Source organism: Scardinius erythrophthalmus, assembly GCF_964197995.2.
Source record: "Scardinius erythrophthalmus genome assembly, chromosome: 12".
Taxonomy (NCBI): Eukaryota; Metazoa; Chordata; class Actinopteri; order Cypriniformes; family Leuciscidae; genus Scardinius; species Scardinius erythrophthalmus.
In genome coordinates this window covers 10,663,216-10,685,756 of record NC_138232.1, presented here as the reverse complement: position 1 = coordinate 10,685,756, position 22,541 = coordinate 10,663,216, and the positions used below count along the sequence as shown (strand labels likewise).

At 35.9% G+C, this 22,541-nt stretch overlaps 3 protein-coding genes across 6 annotated transcripts in view; all 3 read left to right on the top strand.

Annotated features, from left to right (window-relative positions):
- Positions 1-8,269, top strand: part of cadpsb (Ca2+-dependent activator protein for secretion b) — an 83,105-nt gene extending 74,836 nt beyond the window's left edge. For 3 of the 4 annotated variants that reach the window (XM_081381633.1, XM_081381636.1, XM_081381635.1), the window contains 6 exons: positions 202-276; positions 377-460; positions 645-677; positions 785-892; positions 5,730-5,834; positions 6,923-8,258. In XM_081381633.1, coding sequence (XP_081237759.1) covers positions 202-276; positions 377-460; positions 645-677; positions 785-892; positions 5,730-5,834; positions 6,923-7,099 — 582 coding nt within the window. In that variant the 3' untranslated portion in view covers positions 7,100-8,258. Of the gene's footprint in view, positions 1-201; positions 277-376; positions 461-644; positions 678-784; positions 893-5,729; positions 5,835-6,922 lie in introns of all 4 variants that reach the window. The other variant, XM_081381634.1, reaches the window with a different exon arrangement.
- Positions 8,270-9,145: 876 nt separating this feature from the next.
- On the top strand, positions 9,146-15,486 carry cplane2 (ciliogenesis and planar polarity effector 2). The gene is made up of 5 exons (XM_081381090.1): positions 9,146-9,368; positions 9,530-9,682; positions 12,875-12,999; positions 13,096-13,232; positions 13,931-15,486. Exons 1-5 carry the CDS (start codon positions 9,263-9,265, stop codon positions 14,166-14,168), a joined length of 759 nt encoding a protein of 252 aa, XP_081237216.1. The 5' UTR covers positions 9,146-9,262; the 3' UTR covers positions 14,169-15,486.
- A 330-nt stretch (positions 15,487-15,816) lies between these two features.
- Positions 15,817-21,759, top strand: wdr82 (WD repeat domain 82). The gene is made up of 9 exons (XM_081381089.1): positions 15,817-16,226; positions 16,959-17,056; positions 17,650-17,716; positions 17,795-17,894; positions 17,972-18,088; positions 18,176-18,331; positions 18,416-18,485; positions 18,581-18,723; positions 20,649-21,759. The coding sequence occupies exons 1-9, from the start codon at positions 16,066-16,068 to the stop codon at positions 20,676-20,678; spliced, it is 942 nt and encodes a 313-aa protein (XP_081237215.1). The 5' UTR covers positions 15,817-16,065; the 3' UTR covers positions 20,679-21,759.
- Positions 21,760-22,541: the final 782 nt, after the last annotated feature.

Below are 22,541 nucleotides of genomic sequence, written 5' to 3'. Positions count from 1 at the left end.
TGTATTTATTTTGCAAGGCTGCATGTTTTAATGTGTAAACCAGTATATTTAGTGACATACAAGCATGAATTTAGGCACTTGCATCTTTATGATAAATCTGAGTTTAAACAAACAGATGTGCAGTGAACACTGGCTACAGCTGTCTTTATATATGCACTATATAAGCTTGTCTGAGTATTTAAACCTGTCTTCACCTTTTAGAAACAGTACCACTCTCAAATCGATGAGCTTATTGAAGAGAGTGTAAAAGAGATGATTTCTCTTTTGGTGGCAAAGGTACGTTTTGAGAAAATGGCTGACATTACTGGATTGTTAAAAGTCTAGATGAGTCTAGATAAGTCTTCAATGAGTTATTGGTTTTGTGCCACCTGAACAGTTTGTGGTCATTCTGGAGAGTGTACTTGCCAAGATCTCCAGGTATGATGAGGGAACCCTCTTCTCCTCCTTCCTCTCCTTCACAGTAAGAATCTCTTTTATATTCTAGTACAATTCTTGGACAAGTAATTGTTGTTTATCTATTTCTGTATTTCAATATGACAGTGTTACTTTACTGAATATACTGAAAATGTCTTTAGGTTTTTAACTTATTTAAGAAGAGGAAAACATTCTTATTGTACCTTAAAGGAACTTTTTATTCATTTCAGGTGAAAGCTGCATCAAAATATGTGGATGTCCCTGTGAGTATTAAAAATTCAACATACTGTACATTCACTGATATTTCTCCTTTTTTTCAAATCCATTTTATGCAAAACTAACTTTTTCTCTTTACGTCCCCCTTCTACAGAAACCAGGGATGGACGTTGCGGATGGCTATGTGACCTTTGTCCGTCACTCTCAGGACATTCTGAGAGATAAGGTCAATGAGGAGGTGTATATAGAGAGATTATTTGATGTAAGTAAGATGCCGTAGCCGCCTAACAAAGGAGGGCCCATCCAAAATGTGGCAAAACAATGGGGCATATGAGGGATAAGTCACATTTTGAGTGCCGAGCCTGGAGATCTTACATCCAGACACATAAGGCCAATCATGACCTGAAGCTTTCAGTCAGCTCCCTAATGTCTCATTGCTGTGACTTCCTGTTCCAGCTCTCTGTGCTCTGGTGTTTCATTAGCCAAAATGCATTGGACCTTTGTGCTCTGGTGTTGTCTTAGCTAACGTTCGTTGGATTTTATGCTCACAGCAGTTTCTTGTTTAAGAGGCAAAGTGTCACCAAGTGGATTATTTATAAGACAGTGCTCTCAAAAGTGTGAAATGTATTTAAAACCCAAAAATGTGACATTACACACTATCTTTTACATTTATTTTTAAGTATTAGCAACATTGCTGACACAAAAACAGCTTAGAGAAATAAGACTGCATATTCATATTCATTTATTTTTTGGTTATACAATTTTTATTTTTATTAAAGGGGTCATATAATGTCATTTTTGTACAAGCTAATATGATTCTTTAGGGTCTAAATTAAAAGTTTGTAATATACTTTAATTAAAAATTCTCATTAGTATTGTAAGAAAACACAAATTTTTCCTGGTCAAAAACAGCTCTGTTTTCAGCACTCCATTTAAGTGCATGTGTCTTTAAATGATAATGAGCTTTGCTCACCCCGCCCCTCTGTTCTGTGCGCACACCGTTTGAAATAATAACACAATAACCATAACGCGTCGTTCATTATAAACGTGGGATTATGAATTATATTGATAACGTCGTACATAGAAAACATGCCATAATGTACCCTGAGTGTAAAAATAGCCACATTCATCGTGAAGCGTGCAAGCTATTTGCAAAGATTAATATAAAGATTAATATAAAGGTCACTCACTCACTTCAGTTCTTCTGGAGGTTCAGCAGGAACACGAATAGTTGGTACTGATCCTTTTTTCAGGAGCAGCTTCTTAGCAAATAACCAGCTTTTTACTGATCCTCGTTTGTAAAGCAGTCTGGTGAAATGATTCGCGCAAACATGAAAGACGCTGATCGTGGGGAATATTCCCTTCGAAAACAAACTCAGCCACTGCATCTTCAGCGGTTCGGATTTAGGAACATCATCAATATGACTGCTGTGTTCCTTATTACACCCAAGAACAGAACACCACAATCGCTAGACGCCATTCTACTCAGCACTCCAGCTATCAACAATGAACGCGCCGGTCAGCGCGTGCTATGATTGACAGCTCGCTCGCGAGGGCGGGTCTGTGTTTGAAACGCTGCTGTCAATCAGCCATCATGGGAGGGGCATCGATTTTGTGACGTCACAATATCGAACAGCTTGATTTGAGACAGGAGGAAACATATAAGAAGATTAAAAAAAAAACACTGGATGGATTTTTATCATTTTATGATGGTTGTGTACAGGCACTGCCAACACACATTTCAGTACAATCAACTTGTAAAAGTGCATGTAGCATTATATGACCCCTTTAATAAAAACATGTAATATAATGATAATTTTACTCATACGGTAATAAGGGATTTTCAAACCAAAGCAATTCAAGCTTATAATATCGTTTTTGCAACTCCAAAAAAACAATTCCTAACTGTTTTAATTAATTTATTTGGCAAGTTTTCTCAGCAAATATTAATATGCAGCTAAATCAATGCCCTAATTTTAAATATCAACTGTCGAAGGGTATAAGAGAGCACTGTTCGATTTAGAAAAATAATCCTTTGTGATTTTGTGAACATGTGTCTTGGTTACACAATGGCATACATGTGTGTTTATATTTTAATAAGAAATGTAACAGATGTGTGGACCAGTGGTTGTTTTGGATAAGTGAGTGTGTGAGGGGTTTGTCAGCGTTTTTATTATTATTATTATTATTATTTCGTTTTCTGTTTTTGTTTCCAGTATAAATGTGCATCTGAACATTTAGTTGTGTGTCATACCATACTGTAATGAGATGTGTGTATCAGAATATTGTGGAAAAAAGTGTGTATGTGTGTGTGCGTGGCTGTTTGACTGTTAGGAAGAGTATTGCGTAACGTTTTGCAGCTTTACTTGCTTGTGTTTGAAGCATTTGTGACACACATCTTATGCATGCCTGTTGGATCTGCCTTTTTATTTAAAATTCAGTGCTTGTTATGTGCATTGTATTTTTTTTCTCCACACTAAGTTTGCAATAATGCAGCTAACATCCAACCTCAAAGACCCACAATGAATCTGGCATGTTTTTGCTTTATACTTTATACCAAACTAGTCATCATCAGTGAAAGGTATAGAGGCATGAAATCATAAGCAATTACAAAAATAGTAAAATCTAGTATGGTAGCTGCCATGTAGTAACAATTGATACTGGACGTTTTAAAGGCAAGAACAGAATAGCAGATAGAAACATGAAGGTTTCTGAAGGTAATGATTCCCTGAGTCATTCCAGTTCGAATTCTTGCTTGGACATTTGTGTCAAAAAGATTCAGTGTGGTCTTATGAGGTCAGTTGTCAAAAGGCATATTCAGCTGAGGGCTGTACGTCAAAAACAATTAGCAGGATTGATTAGTCTCTGTTAATTGCTAATTGCTAATCAAACTTACATTCAGGGTTAGATTTTTTTTTAAAAAACACTCACCCAAAGGGTTCAATTTTAAAGCGTATGTAAACATAATTTGTATTACATAGTAAAAATAGATTTTTCAAAGTTGTAAAATACATTTTACAGATTGTTTTACAAGAAAATACCATTTTAAGTCTATCTACTTCAAAATGTCATGTTTAATTCAGTGTGTTACTTGCCGTTTCTTTGTAATTATTTGTGAAATTAGCCATTTCTGAGTGAAACGTTTCGATGTAAATCCTACACTAAATTTTTTTCAGTTTTCAGTGCATGGACATGAATGATACTGGCTTGCTGGGGAAAAATAGGCAAATAAAAAAATCCCATATCTTGGGACTAGAGCATCAACGGGATCTACAACCCTCTATCTTACAAGCTGAATATATCTCTCTCAGTATCATGGTCTGAATGGGGAACCATGGCGTATTTATTTTGTTTTTGTTTTTTGTATTATGCAACTTGTTTTACAGATTTTAGTTGCATGCTACTACATTTCTGTATGTCTGTTACTTCATTTTCATTACATTCTCCCTCTCTAAACACTTTGTACTCACGTTATCCTAACCCTAAGATAGCATCCTGACTCATTCTGCATTCCTTCTAGGACAAAGTGGAACTTATCTCTAAATGTCCTGATGTTTGATCACATTCTGTCGAGTGGCATGAGTTCTAATCAAATAATCTTCCTGTGTACATCTTCTAGCATGACCCACCTCCTAAAAATCCCACCTCATGCACAAACACACACAGCTCTCAGCCCTGTACACTCACCTGCACTCTCTGCATGCACTGCACGCTCCGACCAGTCAGCTCTTTGAAGAGGACAGGCCAAAACAGAAATCGCCGATCAAACCATCGAATGACCCTAATACAACAAGAAATCTAATTTAATCCACAGTAGCATATCAAGCAATCATTTGTATGATACGTATACAATTAAACATGAATTGGCAAGCCTTCAGTTAAACAGGAGAGGCTATTTCTCTTGAGAACTGATAATAGCCCACTTCAAAACTCCCAGATTGATCTGTCCACATACAGTAGGAAATCCTCTTCGAGATGATAGTTTACATCATTCATTGAACCACACATGTGCTGTTCTCTTTGAACTACAAAGCATTTAGGTCATTCTGAATAAGCATGGTTCTCAGATTTAGAGATTTACATAAAGATAAATATGGTTTAAGATAACAGTACAACACTTTTGCCTGCAAGTGCCGTATTCTCACTTTTTTTTTTTATTAGTTTATTTCTGAGAATTCTGATTGTGATTGCATTGATTTTGTTTTTGCATTAATCTTGGGGAGTTGCTTTTGGGTTCTGGTGTGATTTTTAAACTTTTTAATTTACAGTTATTCATACACGAGTGCTATTTTATAACATTAAGTATGGGGGTGGGGGGGGGGCATTCTCGTTTGGCTTTTAAAATCTAAAGACTTAAGCTTAAACAAAAGCCTTATTCAAATCATATGCCAGATAACCAGATTTTTTTTAAGTTGTTTGAACATTAGGTTATGGGCTAAGCTGTAAATGTAGGGCAGATTAAGTAATTGTTTTATTATTAATTATGCAGTTTCCTAATGCATGATTTATTTTTTCAGATGGTCGTACTGCTGGCTCTTGAAATTAATTTCAAATTGTCTGACTAACCTTGGTTCTAAGTGAGGGTGTGATCTTGTAAATGTTGGTATCAGATGTGTGTGTGTGTGTGTGTGTGTGTGTGTGTGTGTGTGTATGTGTGGACATGTTTTTCTACACCGGTGGGGACTTAAACCTGAATGCACACAGACTCATGGGGACTCGTGTCACCGTGGGGACCTAAATTGAGGTCCCCATGGGTACAAAAGCTTATAAATCATACAGAATTAGTTTTTTTGAAAATGTAAAAATGCAGAATGTCTCCTGTGATGGGTAGGTTTAGGGATAGGGGCAGTGTAAGGGGATAGAATATACAGTTTGTACAGTATAAAAACCATTACGTCTATGGACAGTCCTCACAAAGATAGTGCACCAGTGTGTGTGTGTGTTTATGAATGGTGTGCGTCGGTTCGTGTTTTGTAAGATTACTTATGTCTGCCTGTGTGGCTGTTACTGTACGTCTTACACATGCTGATGGTCTTTTGCATGCGTTTGTTTGTCTGTCTGTGTTTTGCTGGAGAATGCTGTGTTTTTGTGCTTTGCAGCAATGGTATACAGCCACTATGAATCTTCTGGCGACCTGGCTGACTGAGCGCATGGAACAACAGCTTCATGTCTATCAACTCAAAATCCTCATCAGGGTTGTAAAGGTATTTTTTTTCTAACTTACATGGAAGTGTGTATGCTCTGAAGCTGGAGTGATATGATTCTAGTCAAGGTAAAACCACATCGTCTAGTTCTATATTTCAGTCTGTGATTCGGGTCTTGCTTAGGGATGCGCAATATTGGTCCCATATTGTTTATTGGCCGTGTTTTTTAATTTAGGTCTACTGGATATTTGCTATATTGTATTAGATATTAAATTATGCATGCTTATTTCCCCTGTTTTTACATTTAGATTACCTTTGCTGCCATCTCTCTAAAGTTAAGCTTTAAGTCAACACGGCAAATCTCAACATTAACATCCATTGTTTTTCATACTGTACATTATATTATTGTGCTTTCTCAATATACTTGCAGTTTTTAACATAATTGATTTAAAATTGTGTAGCATATACAGTATATTTTTCAAAATTGGTACCATATTTTTTTTTTTTTACATTTTAAATTCTATTGGAATTTCGCTATTTTGTGTTAAATATTAAATTATGCATGCTCACTTACCATATTTTTAAATTCCCTTTGCTGTCATCTAACACTCAAAGTTAAGCTCGGTAGTATAAGTAGTACTACTTCCTAAATTCACTTGCAGCATTTAAAATGATTGATTTGAAATTAATTTAGACACAATATCTGTACCATATTGTTTACTGGCTGAGTTTTAAATTTAGGTCTATTGAATATTCACTATATTAAATATCAAATTATGCATGCTTATTTCCTCTATTTTTAGATTACCTTTGCTGACGTCTAACACTGACTTAAAGTTAAGCTTAATAGTAATTCAGTAACATTGCAAATCCATTTTTCACACTGTACATTATAATGTTGTGCTTCCTAAATTCATGAATTAATAAATGAATTAATTTAGAAAAAAATTATATAGAATTTTAATATCATCTATTTATTGGTATTGTCTAGAATTTTAATATCTTGCATCCCTAGGCTTGCTATTGTTTCTGGTCTTGTTTGACATATGGATATTATTTACCATTTGGGGGCAAATAAGTCTGATAGTATGTACTGAAACCAAAAATACAATGCTTAAGAAGCCGGCTGATATCTCTCATTCTTATAGAAAAAATACCGAGATTTTAGGCTGCAAGGCGTTCTTGACTCTACACTGAACAGCAAGTCGTACGATACGGTACGGAACCGGCTGACCCTGGAGGAAGCCACTGCCTCTGTCAGGGAGGGGGGCATGCAGGGCATCTCGATGAAGGACAGCGATGAGGAAGACGAGGACGACGATTAGAGCATCGAGCCATCCGGTGCCACCCACCACCCTGAACCCGACCCATCTATCCAATCCAACCCAACCCTACCCTACCCCAACACTTTAAACTTAGCCTGATAACGTAAGATGCATGTAACAACTCTGATTACCCAGTTAGCCACTCTAGGATTTCCCCCCATCAGCTCGAATTGCCCACAAACGAAGCTATAAAAAAAAAACAATAAAAATCAAATAATTGTACTAAAGAGTAAAAAGAATGTTGCAAAGACCATGATTGGCAATTTTAGCTGTGTCATATCATAATAAAGAACAACAAACTAGCACCAGTTTTTCCAACTCATTTATTTGAGGAATTTGTTTCTATGTGTTCCTAAGCAATATGGAGTACCATTTGTTTGATAATGTCGAGTGAGATTATTAGGTGTGTCCCTGTCCAATGCGATAACATATATGGCGCTTCTTTGACGTACTCTTACATACATTAATGGTACATTGTTGTGAAGATGAGTGTATGGACCCTTTTCTTTGTCTTGTCTGTTTTTAAAGTGGATGCCAACTGCTTCGAAACTAAAAATGAACCACTGTATTTAAGTTCAAAACTGTTAACTGTAAACGTCTTCTGTGTCTGCTCACTTCCATTGTACTTTTTTCCTTATTTGTGTCGAGGCTCTGTGGCCCTATGTTGCAAATATCCAACTAGCCATTGTCTCACAGGCATCTTAAAATGAAAATGAATTGGTATTCTAGAAATGCAATATTGTCATACCTCCATTTTGATATCTCATGGAGACGTCTTTTAATTAGATGTCAGAAATGACAACAAAAACGGCTATATTTTTGGTTTAGTTTCACTTTTACAGAGGATCTCCCTCTCTCTCTATCTATCTCTCTTTTTTAAGTTTGTATGTCCAATTAAAGCCATTCTCTTTATGTAGATCTGTTGAAATTGCTATGTGCCATTTTTTGGGGTCTCACTATTATTTTTGTATATACAATGCTGTACATTGCATTCTGAGCCATTGCTGCATGCCTGTGGGATCCACCTTCTCCAAAAGCTTTTTTGTTTTGATTTTCTGTGTCAATTAGCTGGTGGATTCATTCTTGCGTTTGCCTTATCAAAGCCAACAGTTGTAATATGCAAGAGCTGTGGCCTCTCAATAAAGATACATGATGTACTAATTTAACTGTAGATTTTGTTTCTTCGTTTTCAGATGTGGCCCTTAAACATATCGCTGGAAAGCTCTGAGAAGGTTACATGTTTGGTGAATATTAGGCTATGTGATAATTTGTGACAGGAGAACGCTTTTTAAAAAAATCAATGGAATGTGGGTGTCACCCAGTGGCTATTTTTGGTATAGACCTTATTATTCTCAGCAGCTCCATGATAGCAAGGCTGTCAGGGGTAGACTTGCCATGTTTAATGGCATCCGCACATTCCGCAGTAAAATGTTGTAAAGCTCCTAGATCACTTGCTCATGTTGTCTGGAGTTTTTAATAGGCTACTGAAATTTCTTGGAAAGATATTTTGCAGTGTTTCGTCAGCAGAACAATCCAAAACATTTAATAACAGCACAACAACCCACTGAAGAATTGTATGCCTCACTGCCTCGCTTTCATTCCCATTTAAAACCCTGTGAAAATCTATAGCGTCTAAAGAAAATCTCATACGAACCTCAATTGTTTTTTACATCTTATCAAACTTACAATTTGGAAAACAACTTGGTATTGCTTTGATTTTATAGTAATTTTAGAGTCCAAATTATATTTTTAATATAGGCTAGGCGTATATTCTATTAAAAATGTTTAGTACAGTAGCCACATTTGCTTAACAGTGAACTTAAACGTTTTTACACTTTCTTTGTTCTCCACTTTTTCTTTAAAAAGAGACCACTGTATTCCAATTTCACAAGTAAACATTTAAAGTAGAATTTTCACGTATATGTTCAAAAAGGGGGTGACAGTTATCAGGTTAAACTAAAATGTAATTTTTCTGGGTTTCTATTTTTTTTTTTTTTTTTTTTTTTTTTTTTTTTTTTTTTACAGTCTGTTTTTTCCTCATTGGATAATGGACTTTTATTTTGACGCATTTTATATTGGCGTTTAACCTAGTTGGCTTCACGTTCGCCCATGATAATATAAAGCACAATAGTCTCTACATTTATATAATTTATCTAAATTAAAATGTCTATTCCTCCTGGATCCATAATCGTGTCGGACTGGTACCACTGTGCAGACAGCAGAGAGTTTTTCAGCAAAATACTGCACAAGAAGAGACGGCGAAAGTTTGGTAAGGATGATTACCATGGATACAGAAGTTAGGCGTCATTACCTTAGGTCTGGTATTTCTTATTGTGGAACATCTAAATGAAAAAGAAAAGAACAACTAAATGAATTATAGCCAACGTATTAAATTCTTCATAAATTATGTGTTTTTTATATATTGTGAAGGGCTCTTGGAGGCGCCGATGATGCCTCCTCATATGAATGTGGACATCGTTCGCTACAAGGTTCTTATCTCGGGAAAATGTGGAGTCGGGAAGAGCGCTCTTGCTGCCCGTCTCGCTGGCCTCGAACTGCCCAAAATGCATTATGAGACCACAGGTAAACAAACCAACACATTTAAAGTAGTTCGTAAAAAAAAGATTCCTCAATAAATTCATACTAGGCTACTTTTAAAAAAAAAATCGTTTAAAATGACACTGATCCATAAGTGATTCTTTTGAACTCGGGGCGGGTCAACCACACGTCAACAAATATTTCAACTTTAAATATTTCTTTTTTTGTCTACATATAATTAATTTTCTGAATGCCCCACATCATTAGGCAGTGGCACATATCAAACCTCAAACAAATCATATTTTCCCACCTCTGGCATAAAGACCTTTTTATTTATTTTATTTTTATTTTTCATTATTATTTTTTATTTTTCAGATTTAAACACCTTTTATTCTCAACTCCATAACGGACAAAATTAAATTGGCTTTAAATTTATTTTACTCAAAACTTGTTATAAAACAAACATCTATCGACTGCTCATGTGTCCCTCATAACAATTTAATAACTAAAAATGTAACATTTATGATAATGTTCATATTTGTATGGGACTGAAGTAGACCAATTGTGTAGTCCTTGACATGTCAGATGGTAATCAGCAAGAAATGCCTTACATTTTAATCGCCTTCCCAAATTTTTCCCAAAAATATTAATGTGACAAGGTTGAGAACAGTGTGACGGGGTTGAAGACTATAACAGGTTTGAAGGGACATTGCCTTCAATTTTATATTTTTAATTGTGTCTCTCTCTGTCCAACATATCTGCATACACAACACTGTCTTTCTGCTGATGTGGGTGCCATTTCTGACATGCTTTTCAGTGTTTAAGGTGATAAATTACATCAAATATTACATTTATAACAAATGTATTGGTTGTCATACTTTTGGTAAGTATATCTTTACTGAAACTATGACTATTTTTTTCAATTCAAATTATTCATAAATGAAGTGGAAAAACTCAACCCTGTCACAAGTTTTCAACGCCCGAAACAATGAGTTAGATATGTAATGGGGTTGAGTGTGATGGGGTTGAGTTTTTTTGCTCAAAATGACCACTGCTCCTCCTGTAGTGTAGGAGAGTAGACCACATTTGGCTGCAATGAAGTAAGTACAATGTATATACTTAAAATCAAAATCAATTTTATAAAATAAATTAATTTTCACAACTTTGTGATGGGGTTGCATTGTTAAGCATGACAGTACCCTCCCTAACAATAATAATCCTCAAAAATATGAATAAAAAGTATGATACTACTTACCATCTTCTACACCACTGTTAAAGAGATGTGAATGATGTCATTTCTGGTAAATGATGTCACACATGGGTGGAGCCTAAATTATTATAGGCGGAAAATGGTTGACATGACATGACATGACTTAGGAACACTTTATAGTCTGTTTTTTATAAAATATCTTGCATTTATTTAGAAAAATATTTTTCACAAGAAAGTAAAACAATTAAATACTTACAATATTACCAAAAATTATAGACCCTGTGCACATTTTGTTAAATATTTTCTAAACAAATTAAGTGAAGTTGGAAATAAAGAGACATTATTTCATGATTAAAATAGTTTTAAAGCAAATCATTATTTGTATTCATAATAATGAACATGCCAAAGTAATGTGAAAAGCTTTTAACATTTCATTTTGGTGGACTGAAATATTACCGAATCCCAGGAATTACCCATATACATAGATGCCTCATTAGCGACCTTTTCTATGGGTCACTATACGTAAGCTGTACGCCATATTGGAATGGTCAAAGCCGGTCCGTGAACACTCGAGAGCAAGTTGACTGTGCGTCTGCAACCATAGACACATGTATAAATATCTATATTTGCAATAGACTTTGTCTAGATTTTGTTAAACTAACACAATACAACAAGACAAAAGTGTCAGCTAACACGACACTAAAAGTTACCATAGTTTAAAAAACACAGTTTAATAAATATAAAAACACAAAACAACACATTCTCACCTGTGGATTTAAATGGTTTATGCAATGTTGTGGCATCAATGATTCTTACTGTAATTGACGTTCCAAGATGACAGGCACCTATGTATCTGTAGTGGTGGAATGTGTAATCTATGTTTACATATCTATTGCTCACTAATGGTGGCCTTGAGATGACCAGCCACATGACACACCTATTGTAATAAGACGCTTCTAGAGGTGAATTAGATTAATAATGGATGATGACAAATATTCTTGCTTATATGGTATTTGAATGTTTACAGTACAGGGTGGGCCATTTATATGGATACACCGGGAATCCAGTAACATGGGAATGGTTGGTGATATTAAAGTCCTGTTTGTGGCACATTAGTATATGTGAGGGGGCAAACTCCTCAAGATGGGTGGTGACCATGGTGGCCATTTAGAAGTCGGCCATCTTGGATACAACTTTTGTTTTTTCAATAGGAAGAGGGCCATGTGACACATCAAACTTATTGGTAATGTCACAAGAAAAACAAAGGTGTGCTTGGTTTCAACGTAACTTTATTCATTCATGAGTTATTTACACGTTTCTGACCACTTATAAAATGTGTTCAATGTGCTGCCCATTGTGTTGGATTGTCAATGCAACCCTGTTCTCCCACTCTTCACACACTGATAGCAACACCGCAGGAGAAATGCCAGCACAGGCATCCAGTATCCGTAGTTTCAGGTGCTGCACATCTCGTATCTTCACACCATAGACAATTGCCTTCAGATGACCCCAAAGATAAAAGTCAAAGGGGGTCAGATCGGGAGACCTTGGGGGCCATTCAGTGTGTGAAGAGTGGGAGAACAGGGTTGCATTGACAATCCAACACAATGGGCAGCACATTGAACACATTTTATAAGTGGTCAGAAACTTGTAAATAACTCATGAACGAATAAAGTTACGTTGAAACCAAGCACACCGTTGTTTTTCTTGTGACATTACCAATAAGTTTGATGTGTCACATGGCCCTCTTCCTATTGAAAAAACAAAAGTTGTATCCAAGATGGCCGACTTCTAAATGGCCACCATGGTCACCACCCATCTTGAGGAGTTTGCCCCCTCACATATACTAATGTGCCACAAACAGGACTTTAATATCACCAACCATTCCCATGTTATTACGGTGTATCCATATAAATGGCCCACTCTGTACAATGGCATTGGTAATAGTTACACTGCTTTCCATCCACACCAATAGGTGTCAGTATGCATCAATAAAAGAACATCAGACCTGTTATTGATTCCTCTAGGCATAGAGATAACAGTGGTCTTCTGGCCTGTAAGACTAAAGGACAGTGGCCGTGTGCTGTTTTTCCGCTTTGAGCTTTGGGACTGTGGGGAAAGTGCCATGCGAAGATTTGACCACATGTTACCAGTGAGCATCTCCAGCACTTACATTCCCTTAAAGCTACAAATTCTGTTTCACATTTGAATATAGGCTGTGATGTTTATGTCAATCTTCTCTGTCCAGTCATGTAAGGAACAGGTGGATGGCATCCTTTTCCTGTTCTCCTTCACTGATCGTGGCTCCTTTGATGATCTTTCAAATCAGATCTCACGGATCACAGAATCTTCAGATCAAGTGGTTAAATTGGTGGTTGGCACCAAGTATCCTTCAGCTTTAGCATCTATTTACCGTACAATCAAATGAATATGTTGCAGGGTCATTATAGTTAACTATTATATATATATAAACTAAACTATATACTAACTAAAATATAATTTGGGCCTGGTTTTACAGACAAAGCTTAGACCCTGTTTACATCTGGTATTAAGATGTTGTGATTTGATAAGATGATAAGATTTGTGTTTTGGTCAATCTGATCTCAACTGGGCGACGCTAAATACAGGTGTAAACGGGGTCTAAAATGTTTTGAGCTTTTCCACTTTCGAACACATCCAGAAAACACAACAAAATTACTAAAACTTTAATGCCTGGCTTCACAGTCAAGGCTTAAGCCTAGTAGTCCCAGACTAAAATGCATGTTTGAGCCGCCTTATCTGAACGCAACTTGCTCTGTCATATCTTAAAAGATGCATACCAGTAATATTCTTTTCTAAGGCACATTCATAAAAGCTACTTCAATGTCCAAACTGAACTAAGGCCTAATCCTGGCTTAATCTAAGCCCTGTCTGTGAAACCAGGACTAAGTTAAAAATGGAACATATAAAAATAAAAATTAATTTAAAATATTAATAAAATCTATTATTGTATCTTAATTATACTAAAACTAACATTGATATGTTGTTGTAACAGCTTAAAGGTATATTTTTATGTGACATTGTTTTGGCCCTTAACAGTGAAGATTTGACTTGTTTATGCACACAGACGTGACAGAGAGTGACATAGCACATTTTCAAGAGGTGTGGGGTCTTCCGGTCTTCCGAGTGGGAGGTGATGTGAGTGCGGGGCTTGGTGAAGTAGCGCCCCTCCTAAATGCTCTTGCAGAAAATCTGTGGCACCAGGACTGTGTGGCTGCTTCAACTGTCTCCATCTCCCCACAGGCTGCTCTTAGAGAAACAGGCTCAGAGATCATTGTATAGCTTGAATGTGTATTGTAGGTCAATTTCGTATTGGTCAGTATAAGGCAAAACTCGTGGATGGACTATGCTGCTATGGAAATACTCTGAATACCCAATTACTTGAAGTATTTTTTGGTTTCTAAATGCCTACCAGTTTATTAGCCATTTCATTCCACTGACAAGTGCAAATATCTGTGAGACAAGAAATAGTCTTTTAAATGGTGATTAAAAAAAAGTCACAAAATTAGTCTGCTTGTATAAATTGCTATGTGCATATATTCATAGACCTCAGATCATATATATTGAAGTCAAAAACCATTTATGTTTTTGTTTGTTAACCCAAATTATGACATTTAAAGTAAAACAGTTTAAAGGAGAAAGCAAATTCAAGTTCCTAAAATGCTCAAACATACACCCATGCATTAGGTCTTCACTTCTTTGATTGAATCCATGATTACCGGGCCTTTTGCTGTGTGTTTTTGGGCTTTAATACTCAACAAGCCACCTTTCCCAATTGAAGATGTGACTGACATTGGATCCACATCAGCAGGGAATTGGCACTTCTGACAAACAGCGTCCACAATTGTGCCATCTGATGCCAACTGATTCATCAGGTAGGGAAAATGGAAAAGAAAAGAAATTAAACCAAACATAAGAACTTAAGAGCAAAATAAAATAAAAACATGCCTAGAGATTTCAATCCTATCCAATACTAAATAATCTATAGAGCCATTAGTTTATTTTGCTTACCTTTTCCGCACATACTTGTATAGTATTATTGGTGGAGGTTACAATAACTTCTTCTGGTGCAAACTCACTGACATTCACTGTGAATATATACATATCTCCAACAGTGCAAATTCCCCCCTTTGAAAAACAGATATTTGTGGTTAGTTATAAGTTATATGTTCATATTAATATGTTCACTGTGTTAGAAATTTGAATAAATTATTTGCAGAGGTCTACAAACACCATGTTTAAAGGAATTATTATTACAAAACTTACCTTTGAATCACCACTTGCCATTGTAGATTTGTTTGGTTAGAAAGGAAACAAAGGACACTTAATCCAGCTCTTTAGTTCACTTAATATGTTGTCTGCTTTGTAATCAGTAAGCTTTTGATGCTCAATTTCTCAGTGAAATTGTCTAGAAAGAACAATGTGATGCTACTTTTATACCACAGCCTGGTTTTGGGTGAGGCTTGTATGGTGTCTATGTGCAGAATGTATCATATAATAGAGAGAAGAGATTCATCTTGTAGGATGATAATAATATCCTCTGTCTGGTCAGCACTGCATTAAAATGGTATTTTAGAGAGTACCTTAGAAATTTGGAACCAAAAAAAAGGTATAATGGTAAAACTAAACGATATGTTGACTGATTACAAATGTGAGATAATTTGATCATGACTGAATAAAAATTAGTCTCAACCTAGCAACACATTTAAATTAACAACAGAGAGCTGATGTGAAATTCCACATCTACATTACAGCTGTCATATCAATACTAAATAACCAGAAGTTCCCTTGTCGTTTTTCGTGTACGTGATGGAAAGTTAATATAAAAGGGTAGAATAAATAGACAGACCCCTAACTAACTTAAAAATCTACCCTTCGCTTCAACATTCAACTCAACTCGATATGGGACTTTTATTCTAAAACGCTCGCAGGTGTGGTGGCCATTTTGTAAACCGGCTTACTACCTCTTGCTTCATCTCGTCTTCCGTAATCCAGTTCATTGACGAATTTTGTCGGCGGGCTTTTTTAACGTGACAGATATGCACATCTGAAAACTATTTTCATCTAAAAATAATATTACGACACACTCGTAACCCACACAGCTATTTAACCACATCCAGATCTACTCGCTGTTTTTAGCTAGACGACCCCTAACGCCTGGCCAGGCAGAAAGGCCACAATGAAACTCACAGACAATGTGCTGCGGAGTTTTAGGGTTGCGAAGGTGTTCCGAGAGAATTCGGACAAAATCAACTGTTTTGACTTCAGTTCAAACGGCGAAACAGTAATATCGAGTAGCGATGATGACTCTATTGTCTTATACGACTGCCAGGAGGGAAAGTAAGTCGCTTATAAATTACTCAATGTGATTTTACTACAATTGTGGTGTTGTACTAATTCGGTCTTAACTGCAGTTTTAAAACACTTATATTGATTACAGGCGCATTACTGTGAGATATGTGAAAGATCAAGATCATCTACTCCCGTAGTAATAAAGGAGATATATGAAGTTTACTGTTCATAGCGAATGGTTTGAATGTGTTTATGCACACTAGCGATGTCCGGTTCGTGAACGATTCTTTTATTTGAGTCGGATCTTTTCAATGAATCAGTTGAACCGGTTCACTGACTTTCCATTTTTATCAACATACTAAAACCAATTCTCTTCATATGCATTTAGTATTGTTTATAGATGCAAATTATAATTTAGTTCCAAGTTCATTTTGTAATAAAAATGTTAAGAGCGCTGGGTATGGCTTAATCTGAATTATTTAATGTAAATGTCACGTTCGGACGTCAATGACCACGTAATGACATAAAAGAATCGCTGATCCTTTAACCGGATCTCTTCAAAAGAACCGATTCGCGTAAACGAGTCAAATGTACAGTGCAATAGAGGTCGCGTGCTAACCGTTAGCATTCACGCCTTCTTAAGAGATAAATACCCTGCCTTGTGACTAGTCAGATATATTGGTTTTAAGGTGAAGTGTTCCGTGTATATATACAGATATTTTATGTATCTAAATAAGACACCAGATTAACATTTATTTCCTCTTCTGTTCTCTAAATCAGACCCAAACGGACGCTTTACAGTAAGAAGTATGGTGTGGATCTCATCAGATACACCCATGCCGCCAACACTGTCGTCTACAGCTCTAACAAGATTGATGGTAGGACTCTATAAAATTTCAGTATGATGTTGTTTTTCACTTCCTATGCCGTTCTGGTTTGTTACGATGTGGATAAATTATCCAGACGTTTATGCAGAAGTATGTTGTTTAGTATAATTATTATTATTATTATTATTATTATTACATATGACAGCAGTGTCCTGCAACATGATATGCTTTTTCACCCAAAAAAATCGATTATTTTTATCACATTTTATTTATACATACTTTTTTGTTCAATTACGTGCAGCTTTATGACTTTATATTAAATGAGAGATTAAATTGCATATTTGTAACTCTAAAAATAATTTGTCAATTTTGTTGTTGGATTAGTGGTTTTCTCCTGATGTTTGTGTGAGGCTGTGTCTACCTGTGCCTGCTCTGGGTTGAGGTAGTTGTTTGTACAGTTTTTAGGGTCTGTTATTCTGCCCTGTTAAGGAGCTAACTGTACAGACTACTGCCTTGCCCAGGGTTGAGCCCATTCATCCGACAGCATATACCATACATTTTACACATTCTCTTATAAAGTCTTGTTTTTGTAGCTTTACTTTGAAATGTGATATTTTCTTCTCACTACCAATGTGGTTCTACAGACACTATACGATACCTGTCTCTACATGACAATAAGTACATTCGCTACTTTCCTGGACACAATAAGAGGTGAGAATTAAATTGTCTATTCTTGGTTTCAAGAAGGCTTTTGAGTTATAGTGCTTATTATATGTTATGCTATTTCAGGGTTGTTGCTCTGTCTATGTCTCCTGTTGATGACACATTCATTTCTGGCTCACTTGATAAAACTATTCGCCTATGGGACCTTCGCTCGCCTAACTGTCAGGTAAGCAGTGTTTTTATTTTGGGTTGGTGTTTTTCTTGATGGCCTGTCTTTGATTCTAATCTTGGTTGTGTTCACAGGGCCTCATGCACCTGCAAGGGAAACCTGTGTGTTCTTTTGATCCTGAGGGGTTGATTTTTGCTGCGGGAGTGAACTCAGAGATGGTCAAACTTTACGATCTACGGTCCTTTGATAAGGTAGCACTGTATAAAACTGCATCCAAGAAGCTGTAATGATATCTGACTTTAAATGGTAAAATTTAATACATTTGTATCCTACCTCAGGGCCCATTCGCCACATTTAAACTACAATATGAGCGAACATGCGAGTGGACGGGTCTCAAGTTCAGCAATGACGGAAAGCTCATTCTGGTCTCCACCAATGGAGGAACGCTCAGAGTGCTGGATGCTTTCAAAGGAGTTGTGCTCCACTCGTTTGGGGTGAGAAAATAGTTCCGTTTTGAATAAGTTTTGTCCAAGTTTGTGTTTAAGTGTTTAATGGAGTGTCTCTCTTCCTTACTGCAGGGCTATAACAACAGTAAAGGTGTCATTCTAGAGGCTTCTTTCACACCAGACTCTCAGTTTGTCATGATCGGTAAGTCTTCACCAACGCTCTTCAACGGATTGAGAAAGGACTAGAAATGAGTTCACAGAGAGTGATGCCTGTCTCCTCAACATTTGGATTTTCAGGATCAGAGGATGGGAAGATTCATGTGTGGAACGCTGAGAGCGGGATGAAAGTAGCACTTCTTGATGGGAAGCACACTGGTCCGGTCACCTGTCTGCAGTTTAACCCCAAATTCATGACCTTTGCCAGTGCCTGCTCTAACATGGTAAGGCTTAACCATAAGGTAGAAACGTATCTGATATATTGGTTATAGCCCGGCGTAAATGGAATATGTGCACTTTTTCCACAATTTCTGCACTGGTTTGAGGGAAATTTGTAAAGGTTTAATATACTTAGAGGGAGTTATGCATTAGCATTCCTGTTCATCTCCATAAATTAAGGCGAATTATGAATTTTATAGGTTTTAGAATTAATTTTGAGATAGGGCTGCACAATTAATTACGGATGGCACGATTACGTAATCGTTCAACGCTGCGATTGCAAAAAAGTCCACTAACATTATTCTGCGTGCTTAAGAGGGGTGTTTAGAGCATGTTACGTTGTGAGACTACTTCAGAGAACCCAGCACAATAGGAACTACCAGTGACGTAAGTGTACGCTGAAATAAAAAGTCTCTCACCTCAGAAAAATAGCCTTTCCTGTCCTGTCAGCTGTTATACTGCGCTACTGGCACGCACTTTTTAATTGCACGCGCAAATTCGGAGGTGCACGCTGTATATCGCTTCACTATATATAAAGCTTAAAATACTGCTACGTCATGTGTTTGCTGAGAAGGATTTGCATGCAGGTATGATGTTCATTCTATTCATCACGAGCAGTTTCCACGTTTCATTAACAGTCCTTGTTAGCACTGTGTATTCACCGTGGTAACTGTTGTTTCCATAACCCCAAAATGCCACTTAATTTTCATTTAATGTTTTTTTGTATATTTTTAATTGACTGGGGTGGCTCATACCAACATTGTATTAAAGGGTTAGTTCACCCAAAAATGAAAATTCTGTCAGTAATTACTCACCCTCATGTTGTTCCAACCCCGTAAGACTTTTGTTCATCTTCGGAACACAAATTAAGATATTTTTGATGAAATCTGAAAGCGCCTCCTGCAGGCTTATGGACACCTTAACTTGCTGGCCCAGAAAATGTATTAAAGACATTGTTAATTTAGTCCAAGTGACTCCAGTGGCTCAATCTTATGTTTATAAAGCGACGAGAATACTTTTTGTGCGCAAAAACAAACAAAAATAACGACTTTATTCCACTTTTCATTTCCTTCTCTCTGGACCTTGAGTCTTTTTACGTAGTGTTTAAGCGTAGCGCGTCTGTGTTGCACGTCACCACGTAGGCTCACTATTGGGCGACTCTGGTCATGTGTGATACGTATAATTCCTAAAAAAGTAGGCTTGATGACCATGGGAAAATGTAGGTCCCATGGCCAAACGAGAACCACTGGTATAAAGCTATTCAAAACATCATTCAATGTAAATTGTGATAATCGTAATTAATAATCGACAATTATGATTTTTGTCATAATCGTGCATCCCTATTTTGAGAGAACTTTTCCATCATCCAGTTAAAAATTATCACTGCGTGTATGCTGCATCAAGAGGCATGTGCACTCTGATGTGATCTTTTTTTCTATTCACCTGATTCCAAGTGACTGATCACAGTTCATGATGTTCAAGTTTGACTGACTTTAAGTATTGAGACTTATTTCTAAGTGAAACTAAATATTGAATGATAAAAAATAATAGCGGGCCTTGATTTAATGCTGATTTTGACTTGAGATTGTGAAAAAACACATTTTTCTGTAGATTAATTTGCACGAAAGAACAAATATTAAAGAACAAACACAAACAAGTGCAAAGAGGTACCAAAGCATTTCAGTATATATGAATATATATGTATATATATATATATATATATATATATATATATATATATATATATATATATATATATAAATATATATATAAATATATATATATATAAATATGATAAAAAAATAAAAATTCACACAATTTTCTGTGCCATATTCTCCTGGAGGTCTGGTTATAACTATAAATACTGCAGTACTCACTGTGCACCAGTTTACAATAACTTGATATGTACATTAAATTCTCACTTCCACAGGCGTTCTGGTTACCCACGATTGATGACTGATTGGGCAGCTGTCAGTGTCGTGTTCTTCCAGCAGGTGGCAGCATTCACTCTTCTCTTGGCACACATGGGTTTGCTCAACCTAGGACTTATGGACTGTAAATAGATTGGCCTTGATGCCAAGTTGTATTTCCTTGTTGTTTATTTTATATCTGTATTAAAACTTTTTTTGTAAAACATTGTAAAGTAATTTGTTAACATTTCTCTTTTGTTTGAGGTTGCAACAAAATGCTCGATAAAATTGGCTTGTGTGAGAGGTGAGGTGAAACATTTTTGCAGACCTGATCTTAGCTAATCAAAATAAAACAGAACTCTGCATATGTAGATTTCGTATCTTGTGCAGTCTGAAGAAATGTCAATGAAACATTTTTTTAAATAAACGTGTTTATACAAATGTCCAAAGATATGGTTTTCCAACATTTAATAATCATAGCTTGATGATTGTACCCGTGTGTGAGTGAAAATTGATTTTATGCAATTCTTTTACAGGTTTCTTTTACATACTTTTCTTTTATAATACCAGCATTCTTGTGAATTGCTTATAAAACAAATCTGATAACCAATATCAATGGATCACCCTTCTCTCAAGTTTGATTTTATTTTATTAAAGTTTGCACTTATTGAGGAAACAGTTGTGTTTACTTTAGTTTTGTGGGGGAAAGGGGAGAATATGAGTTAATTCAATACTTCAAATGAAGATTTTAAAATTCTTTTTAAAGATCTTTTAAAATTCATTCAATATAGGTTATTTTGCATCCAAATGGGTATATTTCATTAGTTTTCTCAGTTTAGTTTCTCAGAATTACCAACATGGGCACTTTAGGGTTAAGTTTTATTAACAGGCTTCAACTTTTTTTTCTTTTAAGAAAGTCAAATTAAAACTCCCTTCCAAACTGTTTAAAATGACTGCATTATTATTGTTTTCTGCATGTTACTTTTCAAATTCCAGCCTTTCAGTCTTAAACTATGAAATCCATAATATAATTTTTAATGTTTTTAAAACGGAAAATATACACGAAGAGTGAAATAAGATGTTTTTTTTTTTTTATATATATGACTAATGTTTGCCCCAATAAAGAGTTTTAAAAACAAAGCAGTTACTGAAGAACCAGCTGTGTCAGTGAACCAAAGGCTTGAGACGTGAAGAAAAGTTAATTATTACTTGTAAATCAGAATATATTTATTTTGTGTGTTTTACAATCAAGCAATCTTGTTAAATTATCCAAAAAGTGAAATATTGTGTGCATTTAGGATACATAACATGAATTTATAACCTTGCAAGAGATGATTTGACCATGTTATTGAAAAGCACGATAGCCTACTTAATTTGAAATATAAGATTTATAGTTTTTCCCTCAGCCTTTGTATTAGAAACACCCTCGCAGTGTTAACTAGGTTTTGTTTGTAATTTAATGCCATGGTAATATAATTTAAGTATAGTGTTGGAAATGTTTATCAGTTTTAAAAAGGAAATGTATCGATATACGATATTACTAATGTGAAGCCGGTAAATCGTTGGCTATAACGTTAGATAACTTGCTACATGGGGGGATACCAGAAAGAGAGTTGTTATTGAGTAAAATTTACGAATTACGTCAGCATATTAGTTTGTAATCTCGCTGAATAAAAGACGACTTTAGAGCACTTTACAACATCATGCCGTCTACTAACACAAAAAAAAAATGATTTTGCCTCGTTGAGAAGTTAGAGTTAACCTAGTAAATATTAGAAACAAAGTCTCTCCAAGAATGAGTGTGTGAAATTGTCGTTATGGTGCGAAGATGCTGACCAATGACGTCACAACAAAGTAACTCATTCAGATATGCAGTTTCTTACCTGTCCAAGAGAGGGTGCTACGAGATTTGA

Excerpts from the sequence above, each read along its gene's own strand:
- cplane2 (XM_081381090.1), top strand. The coding sequence starts at position 9,263 with ATGTCTATTCCTCCTGGATCCATAATCGTGTCGGACTGGTACCACTGT. Across the intron at positions 9,369-9,529 it reads GAAGAGACGGCGAAAGTTTG|GGCTCTTGGAGGCGCCGATG; the intron begins GTAAGGATGATT and ends TATATTGTGAAG. Across the intron at positions 13,000-13,095 it reads GATTTGACCACATGTTACCA|TCATGTAAGGAACAGGTGGA; the intron begins GTGAGCATCTCC and ends TTCTCTGTCCAG.
- wdr82 (XM_081381089.1), top strand. The coding sequence starts at position 16,066 with ATGAAACTCACAGACAATGTGCTGCGGAGTTTTAGGGTTGCGAAGGTG. Across the intron at positions 18,089-18,175 it reads ATCTACGGTCCTTTGATAAG|GGCCCATTCGCCACATTTAA; the intron begins GTAGCACTGTAT and ends ATCCTACCTCAG. Across the intron at positions 18,486-18,580 it reads CTCTCAGTTTGTCATGATCG|GATCAGAGGATGGGAAGATT; the intron begins GTAAGTCTTCAC and ends TTGGATTTTCAG.